The sequence below is a fragment of the Quercus suber genome, unplaced genomic scaffold (assembly GCF_002906115.3).
Source record: "Quercus suber isolate HL8 unplaced genomic scaffold, Cork oak 2.0 scaffold_174, whole genome shotgun sequence".
NCBI lineage: Eukaryota > Viridiplantae > Streptophyta > Magnoliopsida > Fagales > Fagaceae > Quercus > Quercus suber.
In genome coordinates this window covers 206,794-224,497 of record NW_027069634.1, presented here as the reverse complement: position 1 = coordinate 224,497, position 17,704 = coordinate 206,794, and the positions used below count along the sequence as shown (strand labels likewise).

The 17,704-nt window shown below is 31.7% G+C and overlaps 1 protein-coding gene across 1 annotated transcript; it reads left to right on the top strand.

The window, feature by feature from the left end:
• The first annotated feature begins 14,491 nt into the window (after positions 1-14,491).
• LOC111992789 (zinc finger protein WIP3) lies at positions 14,492-17,704 on the top strand. Its single transcript, XM_024024651.2, has 2 exons — positions 14,492-15,138; positions 16,869-17,704. Exons 1-2 carry the CDS (start codon positions 14,623-14,625, stop codon positions 17,301-17,303), a joined length of 951 nt encoding a protein of 316 aa, XP_023880419.1. The 5' UTR covers positions 14,492-14,622; the 3' UTR covers positions 17,304-17,704.

Here is a 17,704-nt window from a genome sequence, read left to right as displayed (position 1 = left end):
AAAGGAAAAAAGAGAAGCTTTTAACTTTTACGATAGACAAAAATTATGATGGGACATCATCTATTCATCTTATAGTAAAATGATATAACCCCACTAGACCGTTGATCAAGTAATTTATAATAGGGCAATGTCTCACATAAATTTGTCCCTTCTTTAATTATCCATATAGACCAAAATTAAAATGAAAACAAAAATAACAAAGAATATATGCAGCATTTCCTTTTTCAATTAATCTCTTTATCTCATCCTTTGCACACGGACACTAATAAAGATTGAAGCTGATGAGTAGCCAAGTCAAGTCAATTTTCCCAACTCCTAATATATTTATTTATTTAGAGAAAACATTTTTTTTTTCCAACTTGTTAGTTACAGACTATTTGTATATACGCATAATGATTAAATATTTAGAAGAATTGACATTGTTCTAGAGAAATAGATCAGATACCATTTGATCAAATTTCAAAGAGGAAACGATAAAATACTGAAGTCTAATACATGAAACATTCCACTTTCAAAGCCTCCTGTTTGAAATTACACACCCTTGTTTGGTACTCTCCCATTAGAATCCCAACGGACCCAACTGCTTAAAACTGCCATTAGAGAGAGAGAGAGAGAGAGAGAGACTCAGTCACTCAGGTCAGGGTCAATTGTTAAGGCAAGATGTACCTATAGTACTAAATTCGATTAACCAAACAAAGATATAGAATTAATGTGGAGATTGTCATAAACCTCTAGCACAAGTTTTTGACAATGTTAATACTTAATACCAATATCAATATGCTACTGTTTCTCAAAAAAAAAATATCAATATGCTACTCATTGTCCTAGTCCGTAGATTTATAAATATAGTGTTTATGTCAACATCTCATAAGTTGGATTTGGCTTGAAACTTTGAATTTGAAATCTGAATTAACATGGTAAAAGCAATAATAATTGATTTTGTGACATTGCAAGAAAATTCTAAGGATGTAAAATGATTCCCAAGTTTTCCACCTAGTACAAACAAATTGTATATGCTATACTTTATTCCCTAGAAGTCATACAAGACCAGCGATAGAATAAACCTCGTTCATATTTCAAAGTTTTGGTCATTATATTAAAATATATATAGTGAAATACCCCCCTACCCATTACTCAGTCATAGTATTTCCATTTCCTGACCTCTTTCTTAATTTGGCCATCTATTCCTTTGAGTGCAGTAAAATTGACCATTGGAAATGTAATAATATCTGGGTATTCATGACTGGGTCTAATTAGAATGACACTAGCTGGAATCACCAACAGCAACATTGACGGGTTTGTGTTTTTGATCAAATTCTAAGAGGACTTTAGGTGGGGGGATAAGGAAAATGTATTTCAAAGTAAATGATTTTACATTTGACCTCTCTGAATCTTTGGAGTTTCCACCTGGTAGTCTGGAAACACTTTGGCCACTGTTTTAGTAAACGTCGGTTTCCATCTTTCCATAATTTGAGGACAATTTTCAATATTAACGGTTAGTGTATTTTGCTCCTAAAGTCCTAATTTATATGTCTTGGTTTGGAACTTTGAAACAGCATGGCTACTATTACTGAAAAGGTGAAAAAACTTATTGATTATTTGATTTAATAAAGACATTTAAAAAAAATTAAGGATAATATATGAAATTGAAGGAATAAGAACTTATATTTTATATATTACTAGTATATATATAATCATGTGAATATGCATATGTATGAGTACATTTAAAAACAATTACAATTATACACACACATGTGAGTTCACAATTACACTTTTTCTAAACCATAGATTTCTAAAATATGTAATGGTATATATATATATATATATAATTGGATTTGGATTTTTTTGGTTTTGCACCCAATAATCAAATTGTCACAAAAATTAAAAAAATTAAACGGAACACATGGTGCAAATTAGAACTCTAATTGAAATCCAATTTAAAATATAACTGAATTTTTAGACTTTTCAATGTTTGTACCTAATAATTCACTTGACATAAAAAATAAATAAATAAATAAATGGGATACATGATGCGAAATTGAAAATTCAATTAAAAATCTAATTGGTTTTTTTTTTTTTTTGGAGTTTTGGCTTTAAATATATATATATATAAATGGACTATCTCAAAAAGAAAGCATGACATTTATCTAGGCGAAATCATCATAATTTAAACATTAAAGTTCTCAATGAATGTCAAAAGCTTTAAGTTTAGTGGCATTGCATTCTCTCCTTTACAGGAAAAAATAAGGTTCAAATTTTCTTTCTCCATTATTGTAATCATGGAATTAATTTTTTTTTTAAATCTTAATGATGTATATATTATTAATAGGCTAAGAAAACTATGGTTAGGACTTCAACATTACATGATCAAATGCAATATATGATTGCACGCACAACTATTGTAATTGGTACTCACCTAACTCGTTTTAACTAAAGTCTCTTAAGTCTTAACACCTAAGCACAAACCATAAGTTGAACAAACTATTGCGCGTGTTTGCTTTCCCTATCTTATCTATGAAAATTATCATTGTGCTTGTTAACAATTTTTTGTCAAAATAAGCGTTTGTTTGGTATTTGTGTTAAAACACGGTTTTTTGTTTATAAATTGTAGGAAATTATGGGCCCGGCAAAAAAAAAAAAAAAACTTTGTTTGGTACATGTTTTCTAAAACTTATTTTCCAAAAATTTGTTCTCCAAAATTACTGTAGAGAACAATTTTTTCAAAACACATTTTCTAGTTTGAGATTTAGTTTCTAAAGTTATTGTTCATTAAAATAATATTATTTTTCTTTATTCACATTCCTTTTTCTCTCTATTCGTCTCTCTCTCTTTCTATCTTTTTCTCTCTCAAACCGAGAACTATTATGACTCTCTCACTCCTCTATTTCCCTCATTGGTGTGGGTACGTAGCTCATCCAATATTGCTTGTTTGGTGAAGCCTTGGCCACCATACATGATGCCTATGAACAGGGACGGAGCCAGAACTTAAAGTTAAGGGGGACAGTTTTGCTGTTTGTTTTGTGCGGTGACTCTAGCTTTTGGCTCAGTTACTTAACAGCTAATGAAGTTTTTTTTTTTTTTTTTTTTTTTTTTTTTTTTTTTTTTTTTAATGTGTGCATCTAAGTATGGAAAAAATTATTTTGTTTAAAATTTTTTAAAGGGTCAGGTTGTTTGTTTTAGGTAAAATTGAATGATTGAGTTTAATTGTTTTTAGTTTTACTATTGGTAATTTTTGTTGTTGAATAAATTTTTGGGCTTGTTTATTTTGCTTTAGATTTTAAATCCGGCCTTTAAAAGGAGAAAATGCTAGTATTACAAAATTTTTTTACAAATTATTAATGTGGTGAGTGGTTATTAGTAAGTAAAAATGCGATGTAAGTGATGGGCCCAAATACAAACCAATAAATGTTTATTACCACAACAGTTTGTAAAAATGTTATATAAAATTTTGTGGCTAGAGAAGTACTTCTAAAAGAATTAATGATAATATTAAGGGGGGAAAAGTGTGATTTTATAGAACGAAATTGCTAAAATTGGTGACTATGTAAAAAAATAATTTAAAAAAAAAAAAAAAAACTCCCTTCGTTCCTGCCTTTGAATGGATGGGATTCATCGCAAATAGCAGTGTAGGGTGGGATTTGGTAGTTTGACCACTAGAGCATCATTGGATTTCAACCACCAGAACATCACGACTCTTTCTCTTAATTGTGAATCACCGTGATTGGTTGGGATTCATTCCTCTCTCTCTTAACCAAGAACCACCATGACTTTGTGTGTGCACGTGCGCGTGCACATGTGTGCGGCGAGGACAAGTTGGTCTTGTTAAGGTGTGTGTGTACGTGTGTTGCGATGACTGTTTAGGCTTTTTAGGGTGTTCGGTTTCGTGGTGATGGATTTAAGTTTAGTGCTAGGTTTGTTAGGATTAGGGACCGCGGTAATGTTGGGCTGGAATGGGAAGATGAGTTAATGGAAAAATAAAAATAAACAAAAGGAAAGGAAAGGAAAGGGAAGGGAAGAACCAAATAATAATAATAAATAAATAAATAAATAGAAGAATGAGAAAACAATGTCAAACAGGATTCAACATTTTTTTGGGAAGGGAAAACAAGTTCTGGGGATAAGTTTTGAAAATGCACACCAAATACGTCCTAATATATTTTCATTTAAAAAAATAATAAAAAATAAGTAGGAATGGAGGATTTAAATCAATGTATTTCACGTAAAGAGAACTAAGCAATATCATTAAAGTACAATACTCTAAACACATTTTAAAAAAAAAAAATTATAAGATTTTAAGCATAACTTCGTATATACTCTAGCAATAATAATTAGGTGTAAATGCACTTTTAGTCCTTACATTTTGACGTTTTTCCATTTTAGTCCCTATATTTTATTTTTTCCACTTTTAGTCCCTAAACCAATTAACGCGTTCCATTTTAGTCCTTTCCGTTAGTCAACCGACGAAAATTGCTGAGGTGGCAGCCGGAGTAATTAAAATATTATAAAAATGCCACGTCACCCATGACATGACAGCATATAAATTTAAAAAATTAATTTATTAATTTTAACAAAATTAAAAAACATAAAACAAAATTTAAAACATAAAAATACATCAAATTTGAATCAAACACACACAAAACCCAGAATTTTTCTTCAGAAACAATCACACAAAGAACACAGTAGCAAGCATAAATCACCCAACCAACCCAAAATGAGAAACATTTTTAGTAAAACATCTTCATTTTACAACGGTCGTGTACTTGAAAATGCAGTGGAACTCATTTTTCAATGTTTGTTTCTGGTAAAATGAAAAAAAATTTCCAGTTCTCAAGACACATGAAATGCAAGTATAGTTGCACAAACCACCACTAATCACCCAAAAATCAAGATTGGGAAGAAAAGCAGCCACAACAGCCACCCACAAACCCACTCTGAAACCCCCACCAACCTCCGACAAATCCACTCCGAAACCACCATCAACAACCTACAAGCCCAGTCTGAAACCACCACCAACCACCCACAAACCCTGACAGAAATCACCACCAGCCCACCCAAAACCACCATCAACCACCCAAATAACAACCAAACCATCACCAACCACCAAAAATTTCAGATCAGATAGCCAAAAAAAAAAAACCCACGAACCCAGATCCCAACAAACCTAGTCGAACCCAGCACCCACCATCTCTTTCTCTAAACCCAAATCCAAAGAGAAAGCTGAAGAAGTAATCGAAAACCAAGCCGGTGAGCCACAGCTTGGGATCGTGAAGCAAGGTCTTGCCTTTCACGATCTTCTTGATCGCGAAGGGGATCCAAACTAGGGTCGCAACCACGTTGAAGCCCAATTGCCTGGTGGAGAGGAATGGAGGCCAGTGAATCAGACTGACGTTGAGCTTGGTCTTGGCCTGGACGAAATCGGCCATTGACTCAGCGAGTCGCAAGAAATCGCCTTGGTCCATCTACTCCGATTGCTTCGGGGACTGGTGCGGAGCGACGAGGCGGATGTGAAGGAGGACATTGACGCTGAAGAGAGCGAAGCTCTGCTGAGACTCTTTGAACTCCAATTTTCTTTCATTTTGGGTTGGCTGGGAGATTTATGCTTGCTATTGTGTTCTTTGTGCGTTTGTTTCTGTAGAAAAATTCTGGATTTTTTTTTTGTGTTTGATTCAAATTTGATGTATTTTTATGTTTTAAATTTTGTTTTATGTTTTTTAATTTTGTTAAAATTAATAAATTAATTTTTTAAATTTATATGCTGACGTGTCATGGGTGATGTGGCATTTTTATAATATTTTAATTGTTCCGACTGCTACCTCAGCAATTTCCGTCGGTTGACTGACAGAAAGGACTAAAATGGAACGCGTTAATTGGTTTAGGGACTAAAAATGGAAAAAATAAAATGTAGGGACTAAAATGAAAAAACGTCAAAATATAGAGATTAAAAGTACATTTACGCCTAATAATAAAGTTTAAAGCATATACTACTACAAAACAATGCAAGAAAAAGACTTGCAGATAGTTCCATGGGTCAACTAAAAATACAAAGAATTCAATGGGAGGGTCTATCTACAAGACAAAAAGATGGGCCTAAATAAAACATTTTGTTTAATTTGGCAGGAAGCTCTCAAGTCTCACCACGGTGGGTGACTATTGTCTATGTAGAATGATTAATGGGCATCATCGTCACCTCCCAAAAAATGTAGGGAATGATTGGTTATCAAAAATAATGCAGGAATGAATGATTTCTGACTGAAATTTTACAAAGAAAATTAAGAAGTGCCTAGCAAAAAAAGAAAAAGAAATTAAATAGAGTCAAGTCAATCAAAAATAGAAAACTACCAAAATCCAAAAATTAAAAATTTCCACAATTGCGGCGAAACAAACAAAAATTCCTTCACGCTGGTATGACAAATGACTCCAAAAAAACCTGCGTAAATAATTATTATTTTTTAAAAAAATGATTGGAAAGCTGACTACTACATTACAGCATAAAAGACTTGCAGAGTTTTCATACGTGATGTCACATTCCAACGCTGTATGATGTCATTTTATCAAAAAAAAAAATGTGAGAAAAAATAAAGTTACCTGAAAAATTACTGCTCAAAGTTGGAACTTGGAATTTGGAAAGGGGAATATAAAGCTTCAATTTTCTCATTTTAAGACTAGGCAAGTACGTAACAAATAATCAATTGTGTTTATTTTTTATTTATTTATTTATTTATTTATTTTGATAGGACAATTGTGTTTATTGGTAAAACATAAGATACTAAAAGCGTTTTATAGGCAAACTTCATGGACCACTGCATTATTTTGACCTAAAATCTATTGATAAAGCAAAGCAACTATAGATATGAACAGCCAAAATTCTTTACTAGCCTATACCCTTTTCCCTTTACATCTACTAAAACTATACAGCGAATGCCCCATAAATTGCATATAACACTTTGTCCTATAATGAGCTTTTAAAGATTTTGCAGCTAATGCTAGTTTTCTCATCCCATTTAATTGCTTCAAAGAGACTTTCCTAAGATTTCACAAACTGACCTCATCCCGAGAAATTAAGATATCATAAGGTTATTTCGGCTCACCTTAAAAATTATAAACGAAAATATATAATTGGGCCATCCTCCATATTGAACACCTTGTTAGTGGTCCTTGTTCCAAAAATTAAATAAATTGTATTTATTCACCAACTAAATATAATATACTGCTACACCGTACCCCAAGCCACCATACAAATAATACTGATCTAAGACACTTTTTCTTCAAAGAAATAATACCCCATTGAAGTTTAGTGAAACATCTCTAATTGAAAGAATTGAGGAGACACATAAGTTCAATTTGGTGAACACTCAATATATTTCTATACATTGTAGGAACAAAAATATACAAAGAAAAATACTTGATCATCAATTTATTTATTTGGCCCCAAGACAAACTCTAAAACTCCATTAAACTCAAGATAAATAGATAAATAAATATTTATTTTTTATATTTATTTGTGGTGGGGAGGTGGTAAACGCTAGAGAAAAAGTTGAAACTAAAAAGTCATAGCCTACAAAAGTAGTCTACTATCTACAAGATATCTAACTCCATACGGAAGATTTTATGCATTTATTAGCTTTTTTTTTTTTTCTTTCTAATATCAAAATTTTCCTTTTTTATTTTTTAAAATTTGGATAAGTCTACATAGAAAACATGAATTAATAGAAGAATATATTATTTTGTAGGCATTTTAAGTGGAATTAGAGATATATTTTTACTATATTGTCCTCAAGTTTTTTTCTTGCAAAATATAAATTTTAGGAGTATTTCTAAATCATATAAAAGTCCGATCCAAAGAGGAAAATCCTCTTATAAATAATATAGATTAAAAAAACACTTTAGTCACGAAAGTTCATTTTCACAAACGTTAAGGAGATGGTATCTCATGCGTCTAACACATATGATAATTTTCTTAAGATAAATCAGTGTGCTAGAAGTTGCTTGTCAATAAAATTGAATTGACAAAGTTTGCTTTTAAACTGTAATTGTTAAACAATTTTCAATTGTATTTGTAATTTTGTATGGTGTTTTTGAGGTTGAAGACTAAAGATTTTTGTTCACTGTACAAGTTTGTAGAATTCGGCTGAGCAAATTTCATGATCTATCGAGTAAATGTAATAAGTTATATATAAAATTTTACCCGTCATTCGTGAGACATAGGGTTGAGCAAACCCTTTAAGGAAAGCACCAACTTGGGCTTTCACAACAGTTTTTGGGGCCAATCATAGCTTAAACCCTACATTTTTATATATGAAAATTCAACCCTAATTTCATAAGAAGGGAAGAAGGCAACACAAATGCAAAGGTCACCACCTTTGTATTGGCGTTACTATTTTTAAAACCACAAATACCAAGAGAAATGTTCAAGAAGCAGTGACCAAGAGTTTGATTTTGAGGTTGACAAATCAACTTGAGGCATCAAGCTAGTAACATTGAAGGCATGAGTTAGGAAACTGAAGCAGGGAGCTTGGATATTTAGTGTGCGTTTGGGTTAGGATTAAAAATTAAAATTATTTCACTATTCAGCTTATTTTTGTTACTATTTATGAGTTCCACTGCACTTTTTGGCACTATTCATGGGCCCACTGTACTATATCAACGAATTTTTACTTTTTTCTACAGTACTTTCGGCAATAATTTTTTAATTTCAGCAAAATAAGCAGTATCCAAACATACTTTTAGTATGATTACGTGTATTGGAAATCGCGTAGTGACTTAAATAACATGCGTATGACAAAAACTTTCAATAGTGGACTTGTTGGGTTGAACTTTGCCGTAGAGTGGTCCTACCTATTGAATTTTCTTTCCATCAATAAACCCTTGTCTTCGTGTACGTGGGTTGCTCATGTGATGCTTATCTTGTGTTTGTTTATTCACGATTAGTGTTGAACTTAAATTTATTAAGTAACTACTTGAACTTAATCTTGAATCATTGATTAAAATTTGTAGCAAGTCAAATTAGGGACGTAAGCAAACATTTTTCAACAAATGAGATGTAGCATTGCTTAATTATGTGGTAAGCCCTTGAATATTTGCTTCGGATTTATTTATTTATTTATTATGGTTGAGAGTGGATTCATTACAGATTAAACATGAACAGTGAGATTAACCTACGTACAAACTTGAAACATCAAAAGATAAAAAGAGGGGCAATGGCTTCCAGAGGGAAGTTATTGATAACAAAAACTTGCAGGAAGAAGATTAAAAGATGGACAATATTATTGCAAGTAGTTAAGACTTAAATGTTCAATTAATAAGATTAAAAGATGGATATGTCTAAAGATAATGTATAAATTAAATTAGAATTTCAATTTTATCATTAGTAGCAATTATCCCAATTTGTTTTTATTTTTTATTTTTATTTTTATTTTTATTATGAAATAAGATTTTACTCTAACCTAATATAAGTATAAATATGTGATAAGCTTCCTCCCAGAAACTTGAACTCCAACTCTTACTCTCTCACCTCACAATAATTTATTTTTGTGAAATGACCATCATGCCAACTGCCAAGGATGCACAGAGGTAATTATCTCAATTTTTTAAATGTGGCATATTTGTTTGAGTGGAGAAGGCCCATCTGAATCTTGAAGAAACCTACATTTTTACAAAATGTTCAAGGATGAGCACATGAAGATCATTGATCACAATTCATAAATATTTTCCTGTCCAATCAACACGATATTGAAAATCCGAAAGGTACGAATCATATCATTTCAAAGAAAAGGCCACTGTCTAAGCTATAAAATGAACCTGTGAACTATATGCATGTGTTGCGTGCACTTTCGGTACTAGCTTCTTATATCAATATCATATATAAACAGAGTTTAAAAAATGGCACAAAGTATTGTGAATTAGTTATAATATATATAAATAAAAAATAAAAATAAAAAAGTTATATTGCAAATTATACTCCTAAAGTTTAGAGTGTTTGGATTTTACACCTTGAAATTTTAAAATTTAAATTTTTCACCTTGATATTTCAAAATTTAAAATTTACCCCATTAATTGTAAGAGTGTTTGGAGAGAGAGAGAGAGAGTGTAACATGATCAGTACAATTACGGCTACATCATCGGCAAAACTAACAAAATTTACTATTGCTAATGGCCAAACCGACAAACTTACTATTGCTAATGAGAGTGATACAAAATTTATTATAATTAATAACGTGTTAAACTTCTCAAACCTGAAATTGGTTCTCTGGCCAATTGGATTTATCCAGAAGCAGCTACCATTATTCTAAACATCTTTAGACCTAAATTTTTTGTGTTTAATAAATACTTATTGTCTAGGTGTAACTATATCTTCTACATCTTATTTAGTTAATTAGAATTACATTATCTTTTACATATTTTTGTTTAATTTAAGAAGTGAACGTCATTACGTCAAGTCTTTAAACTTACCAATTACCATGTGGATATTGTCGAATTGCTTTGACAAAGTAGCAAATTACTTTTTTTGAATTGGCTTCCATCGTGGAGATGTTGAATAATATATATATATATATATATAAAGACCCAAACATATAATATGACCGTAAACAAAGTTTTGACTTCTCAAAGATAAGTATAAACAAACGTAAGTTTTTTTTTTTTGGGTGATAGAGCTACAATTTATTTCATATGCTTTATGATGATTGTTCTTTATCACTATGCCAATACTACATCAATTAAATTTTAGAATAGACATGGTTTAAACCCCTTAGACAATAATGAATTTTACCAATTATGTCAAGTAAAACCCACAATCTTCTATGAAAAAAAAAAAACTCGCAAATTTAAGAACTTTTAAGGCTAATGTATTTGCATATGCATATGAAGTGTGTGTTAGATCGATTATAGGCTAGCTTTTTACTTAAATTATCCAATGTTTGTGGGTTCCACACAACTTTTTGTCTCAACTTTATTTCAATAAAATAAGTTTCAGTTTTTAAAAAATAAGATAGTTTTTAGCTTCTTCTTTTTTCATATTATGCTTCTTTACCTTTTGAGTTGTTCTGCCAAATAGGTCACTCAAGACATTTGGTCTTTACTCGGACTTGATGAAAAAATTAAAAATGGGATTGGCAAATAATATCCCAATTTTTTTTCCTAATCTCCAAAGAAACCAAGGTTATGTAGTGATACATAAAATTTTGAGTTAGCTCAATTTAAGGATAAATTTTTTAATTACTTTGTTTTTCTGGTTATATGTTTTGACAAATTATAATATATTTTTCTGGTTATACGTTTTGACAAATCATAATGTAGGGTTTATAGTAAATTATATAATATCTCTAACATTACTCTTTCATTATATATATATTATATTAAAGCTAGAGTCCAGTTAACAAGTGTCCTTAGGACATTAGTTAAAATCTTTAAAGGGGTCTGGTTAACAAGTACTCTTAAGACATTAGTGAATGAACTATTTTAGAAAAAAATTGATACTACTTTTATAGGAAATATAAAAAATTGTTAAAAAACTCACTTGTTTAAAATTAAAGCACAATACCTGTATGAATACCTGTACGACATCCATTAACAAAATATTTAAAATTAAAGCACAATAAGAATAAAAATTAGTTTTTAATAGTTGTTTAATTTTGTGTCAAGTGTCCAATTTAGTTTCGTTAATCCACCAATTATAATAGTCAACGAGAAAGTTGAGATGACCACTTCACTCATTTAGGTAAGACCACCTCCTCATCGCTATTATTGAATATTTATGTATGAAAGCACATATTACAACCTAGATTAATATAATTTTATTGGCTTCTATGGAATCAAGAAATAAGTTTGATTGTCTATCTTTTTTATATAAGGCATCCTCCGGATAATTCAAATCAAAGCTTTCTTCTAGAAAAATGATCATCATAATAATTAAAATATGACCTTCTGTTCTTGAGATTTAATTGCTACAAGATAAATAGAAAACATGATAACTATCTTTTCAAAATATTTTCAAAATATTTATTGCTTGCACTCTTCAACATCGTCCAATATTAATATATGCATAGAGGAACAATAAAAGAAGGATTTTACGTACTGACATATGCCTTAGGATGTGCGTACATTAGTAAATCATTTTAAGAAACTTTTTATTGGAAAAATGAAAAAAAAAAAAAATAACTAACTTTTTTGACATGTTTTTCAATTTTTCATAAAAAGTTTCCTAGATGATTAATGTATGTTATAAAGGTATATATTAACCGGATCCAAAAAAGAAATGTTCCATTCTTTTTGTTTGTTTTTGATGATTTTTTTCACTACCTCTCTCTCAAAGTCAGTTTTGTATCACCTGTAAAAGTAGTAACGCTGATCAAGATGAATACTTTTGCACGGTTAACTTACAAAGCATTAAAGGTAGAAAAGAGTGAAGGACAGTGGAAAGTGAAGTAGTAGTTGTGGTAGAGAATCATAAACAGTGGTGATTATATTACAAAAAGATAGGGTTAAATTAAAAAGAGATAGAGATAGCTATAGCTAGAGAGAAGAGAAATATCAAATATGTGTTTTATCTCCTGAAGATCCGCTAAAGGATATCTTGTTGTCGGCGAGTTTTTATAGATCAGTTTTTGTGTATGTTAAGCTAAGGCACCAAACTATACCCACATGATCAACTCTGCATAATTGCTTCTGTGGGGGTCACCTTTTTTCTGGTTTGTCCAAATAAAGATTACAAGTTTACTTCACGGACACTTATGTGGGGGTCACCTTTTGCTTTGTAATGCTTAAGGTTCTTACTTTGACAAGGTTTGTCTTCTTTTTTTTGGAATTAACTTTTACAAGATCTAAAGCTCTCAACAAATGTGGGGTGGATATATATATATATATATATGTAACTTTAAGATATAACTCCATGATTCTTTTTGGGTGAATTTGTGTTGTCCTATTCCTACCTTTATGTATTATGAGAAGTTCTAGAGGAGAATCATTTTTTTTTTAATTTGTTCCAATAATTTCAAACTTGGGATACTTTTGGAATTGTGAGGAAATTGACTCTTTATCTAAAAATTACATTCATTTGAGGGCAAATTATATGAACATTCATGGGGAGTTTAGAACATTTTCAAACACATCTCATGCATTATCAATTCAAATTTTTAAACTTTGGTGATTTTGTAAGTGACAAATTTGACCTATCTATCTCACTTCAATCAATTCTAAGTGATATAAAGTGATCATGTGCACTACAGGATGAGCTTGTATGAGCCTTCACCCTTGTTTGCTAGCAAAGCTTGATTAATCATTTGTATATATATATCTTTCATGCCCATTCCACTATGTGCATTTGGATCACACACATATCTTATCCCAATTCACCCAATGAATTCTTTGCTCTTCCTTTTATTGACTCCACCAAAATTTACTAACCATTACACTTAGATCCCTACATAGAGAGAGGAAGAGTTTGAAGCAACTCATTATGTAGGTTGAAATGGCTACATGGGCCAAGCCTGAGAAATAAAGTTTTTTTTTTTTGGTTAGGTGAAAAAAAGGGGGTCTTTGGTGCGAGTTCATTGACCTCACACTACATGACGGGCTCATATCACGTGACGGCAATAGATAATACCATGTGTACCCATGGGCCTTATTAGGGTTATAGCTCGAACTGCTCTTCTCTGAGTGTTGGGACAAAGACTTCTACTATCAAGCTACACTCCTGTGTGGTAACCAAAACTTCTATTTTTATCAAGATAAAAGCTTCTATATGAGTATGTAATACAGACTAGGGTTAGAGGAGGACTTTATAATCCACAATAAAAATTTTCTGAGCACTTCAAAATTGTGTAACTTGATATGTTTGTATGATATGTTACATTCAAGAATTTATATTATATATATATATATATATCATTTGGTTGAAAATATACAAATATTTTTAATTGCAAATATACAAAACTTATCACAGTGTCTTTATTATTATTATTTTTTCGTCTTTATTTGATGGCCAATATATGTAGGAGATTATTTCAATTTCCGCAGCTTATATTGAAATTTTGACTACCAGCCCTCATTAGCCATATACATGTTCAATGGAATAAAAACTGCATTATGCGCTATTAACACAACTAAATGAGACTTTCTAGGTGCATGATTCATTTTGGTTCCATTCAATATTATTTTCTTTTCCTTTTAGGTATTGACCAAATGTCCAAGCTCCTTTTGCTTTCACTATTTTTTCCCTATTTGGGGACATCTGCTCAATGCCAATGTATTCTGAGAAAACGTGTGCATGTGTGTTGAAATTCCAATATTATTTTTTTTTAAAAGCAAAAAAGAAAATACATTATACATGTACACCTAATGGCTGGATGCAAATAATAGTTTCAGACTATTCTAGGATTCTCTTCATCTTAGTGAGTCTCATCTTTGCATGTCATTTTCCATAACCCCACCATTAGTCTCTCTCTCTCTCTCTCTCTCTCTCCCCCCAACCAAAACAAAGGCGAAAGGTAGAAAAGAAAGAAAGAGGGGGCTAAAGTTCCAAAAAGACAAACCAAACCACCTTTCATAACCATATAAGTGCTAGCTTTCCCACATAAAGTCTGGATATAACCATCTAAGGGGAGACTTCAAAGGAGCTCTCTGAGGATGAGTTTAAGAAATCACCTTGTAGGTGAGCACAGTTTGTGCTTCCAAGCCCCAACTTTCATTGAGTGGCTCAAGCCCTCACCCTCTGCTTCATCACTGTCATCATCATCATCCTCTTCCTCTTCTTCTTCTTCATATTCTTCCTTAACTACCCCAAAAGAGTTTGTTCAGGAGACTTTAAAATGCTTGCCTCTTCTAGGCGGGTTTACTGAGACCAAACCCTTGAAACAGCAAGATATTAGACTCCAAAAGGAGGGTTACACAATCAAAGAAGAGGAGGTTGAGAAAGTTACTGTTGCCTTGCACATTGGTTTGCCTGACACGGGTGATTCTGATGCTGAGAAGATGATTTTTGACTCTAAGGAACAAGAACCCGTGAAGAAAAGCTTCCATGGTTGTTCTTTTAACACACAGAGTAGGTTTTGGATACCAACACCTGCTCAAATTCTTGTGGGGCCGATGCAGTTTGCTTGTTCCATATGCAGCAAGACCTTCAATAGGTACAATAACATGCAGGTTAGTTCTCATCAATTTCTTGACTTATTTCTTGAATGATTTTTTTTTTAATCTTTTTTTTTTTTTTTTTTTTTGGACTTGAAGAATATAATTATATTTTGGGACAAAATATAGCCTAAATATTATGCATGATCAAAACATATATAGATCGTAGAACTTCATGTTCCTGGTGAAACATGATAGTGTTGTTTAAGTTTATTGCTTATATATTTTGTTCAATATATTCTTTCTTTGTGCTAATTAATAATTTCCAAAGGTTAATGAACAGTTTCATGTACACCTTTTCTCAACTTCCTAAATTACCATTTGCTTTTTGCATGGGTGGAAAATTGAACTTACATAATGTATATTTCAAAAACTAAAACACCTCCAAGATTATGCATTCCTTGGAAGGGGAATTGTAATTTTTTTTACCAGCAAAAACCCTATTTTCTCTAAACGAAATTATCCATTCCTATGAAGATTCTAGTTTCCATCCAGCTGCAAGAAGAAACAATCCCCAATGGAGTGCAGGTGTGCATACCAATGATGATTTGCTTTAATTCTTGGTAATGGAGAAAAAAGCATAATAATATATACTAGAAATCACTTAAATCTTGTTTTATGTTTATTTTGGTTGCTATCACATTAAGCATTCTGTTAGATGTCAGTGTTGGTGTAGTTATTTTTTTATAAGTTATCATTCAATTTAGATATATTATTCTCTAAATTTTATGCCAACAAGGTTTATATCTAAAAGAAGAAAGTCTTTAAGTCCTCTCTGTTAATGTCCATCAAGAATAAGAAGCAAATTGAAACAAATGTAATTGAAGTTTGGAAAGAAAAAATTGAGAGCCTTAATTAAATGACCCCCTCTTCTTTAGGAGTAATCCTTCAAGGCCTTTCTTTAATTTTTGTATGCAACATTTCCCTTTTGTTTAGCCAGTACTCCCTACGATTTCTAAAAGGAAAACTTCTGTAAAGCCCACTTTTTCGCCTCCTGTCCTTTTATTCTTCCTCTTTGGGTCAAAAGATAATGAGCTTGGATTTTGAAAAAAAGGACCAATTTGCTTATTGAATAAAGCTGAACATGATTACAAAGCAATATGAGCATCACAAGATGACAATTTCAACCAGAACTTTGGATACTCATTCTTTAAATAATAATTCTTAACCTTTTTATTAAAAGATGCAGGGAAATAGTCCACTGGTGAAGGGCCTAAACAAGCCAAATAATCAATAGCCTTTTTGTAACTTACACTTTCCTGATCATGGCATGTTGCAATCTTGAATAGTTCATCAATAATGACATTACCAAAACTTATTCCTAGTGCTAGCTTAGGGAGGAATTAAAATCATTTATCCATTCTAAGTGTTTCACTTTATACTTTATTAATCATTCCCTCAAGAAGTGATACTGTCCATAATTAAGAATCAACCAACAATTCTAATTGTAAACAAGTACATATGTACCTAGTTAAAGGTTATTTTTATTTATCTTATGAGATTTGAGATTTAAACAAATTTGACAAATTTGATGCAAGTATGATATGAATTAGACATGAATGTATAAAAACGTTTTATCCACTCTTAAGTGTTTCATTTTATCTTCTACTAATTGCAGTATGTTATGTGTTAATTTTTTTTTTTAATTTAAAATTTTAGTTATTTTACAAGGAAATAAAATGGATGTGTGCCAAATTGTGATTGGTTGTTGAAAATAATCTTTTTTTATTATATATTTTTTATAGATGCATATGTGGGGGCATGGATCCGAATACAGAAAAGGACCAGATTCACTTAAAGGAACTCAACCAGCTGCCATGCTAAGGCTACCGTGCTATTGCTGTGCTCAAGGCTGCAAGAACAACATCAACCATCCGCGAGCGAAGCCGCTGAAAGACTTCAGAACACTGCAAACTCACTACAAAAGGAAGCATGGAGCAAAGCCATTTATGTGTAGAAAATGTGGGAAAACATTTGCAGTGAAAGGAGATTGGAGGACACATGAAAAGAATTGTGGGAAGTTGTGGTATTGCACCTGTGGTTCTGACTTTAAGCATAAGAGATCACTTAAAGATCACATCAGGTCCTTTGGAAAAGGCCATTCCCCACACCCTTCTCTTGATGGTTTTGAAGATGAAAAGGAATGCATCACAGGTTCTGAGGATGAATTCGCTCGCTAATTAACTAGCTCTTGATCCATGGTTTACAAGTTTAATCTCTTCCCATTTCAGCTTTGTTTGATATAGACGTAAAATCTAAGTATGCATGCTTATCTAAGCTTGTGCTCAGTAACAAAAAATTCTCAACAATTTGCGCGGAGGCACCACTGGGAGCGGTTTGTTTCGGAGCACTTGCTGGGCGATAAGCATAATTAATATGTATCTTTCAATATTTAGACGGTTTGCATAGTTAACTATGTTAATAAGCTGATTGCCACAAGTGATGAAGTAGATGAATTTTCTTCTCTTATCAACAAAAACTAGGCATTAGAAATTAATGTTTACGCTTTTGTTCTAAGGAGAAAATTTGTCCGCTTCATTCCTAACTGGTAATCTTTTATAAGATGATTGTATTCTTGTTA

Coding starts and splice junctions, on each gene's coding strand:
- LOC111992789 (XM_024024651.2), top strand. CDS start 14,623: ATGAGTTTAAGAAATCACCTTGTAGGTGAGCACAGTTTGTGCTTCCAA. Junction 15,139..16,868: donor ATAGGTACAATAACATGCAG/GTTAGTTCTCAT, acceptor TATTTTTTATAG/ATGCATATGTGGGGGCATGG.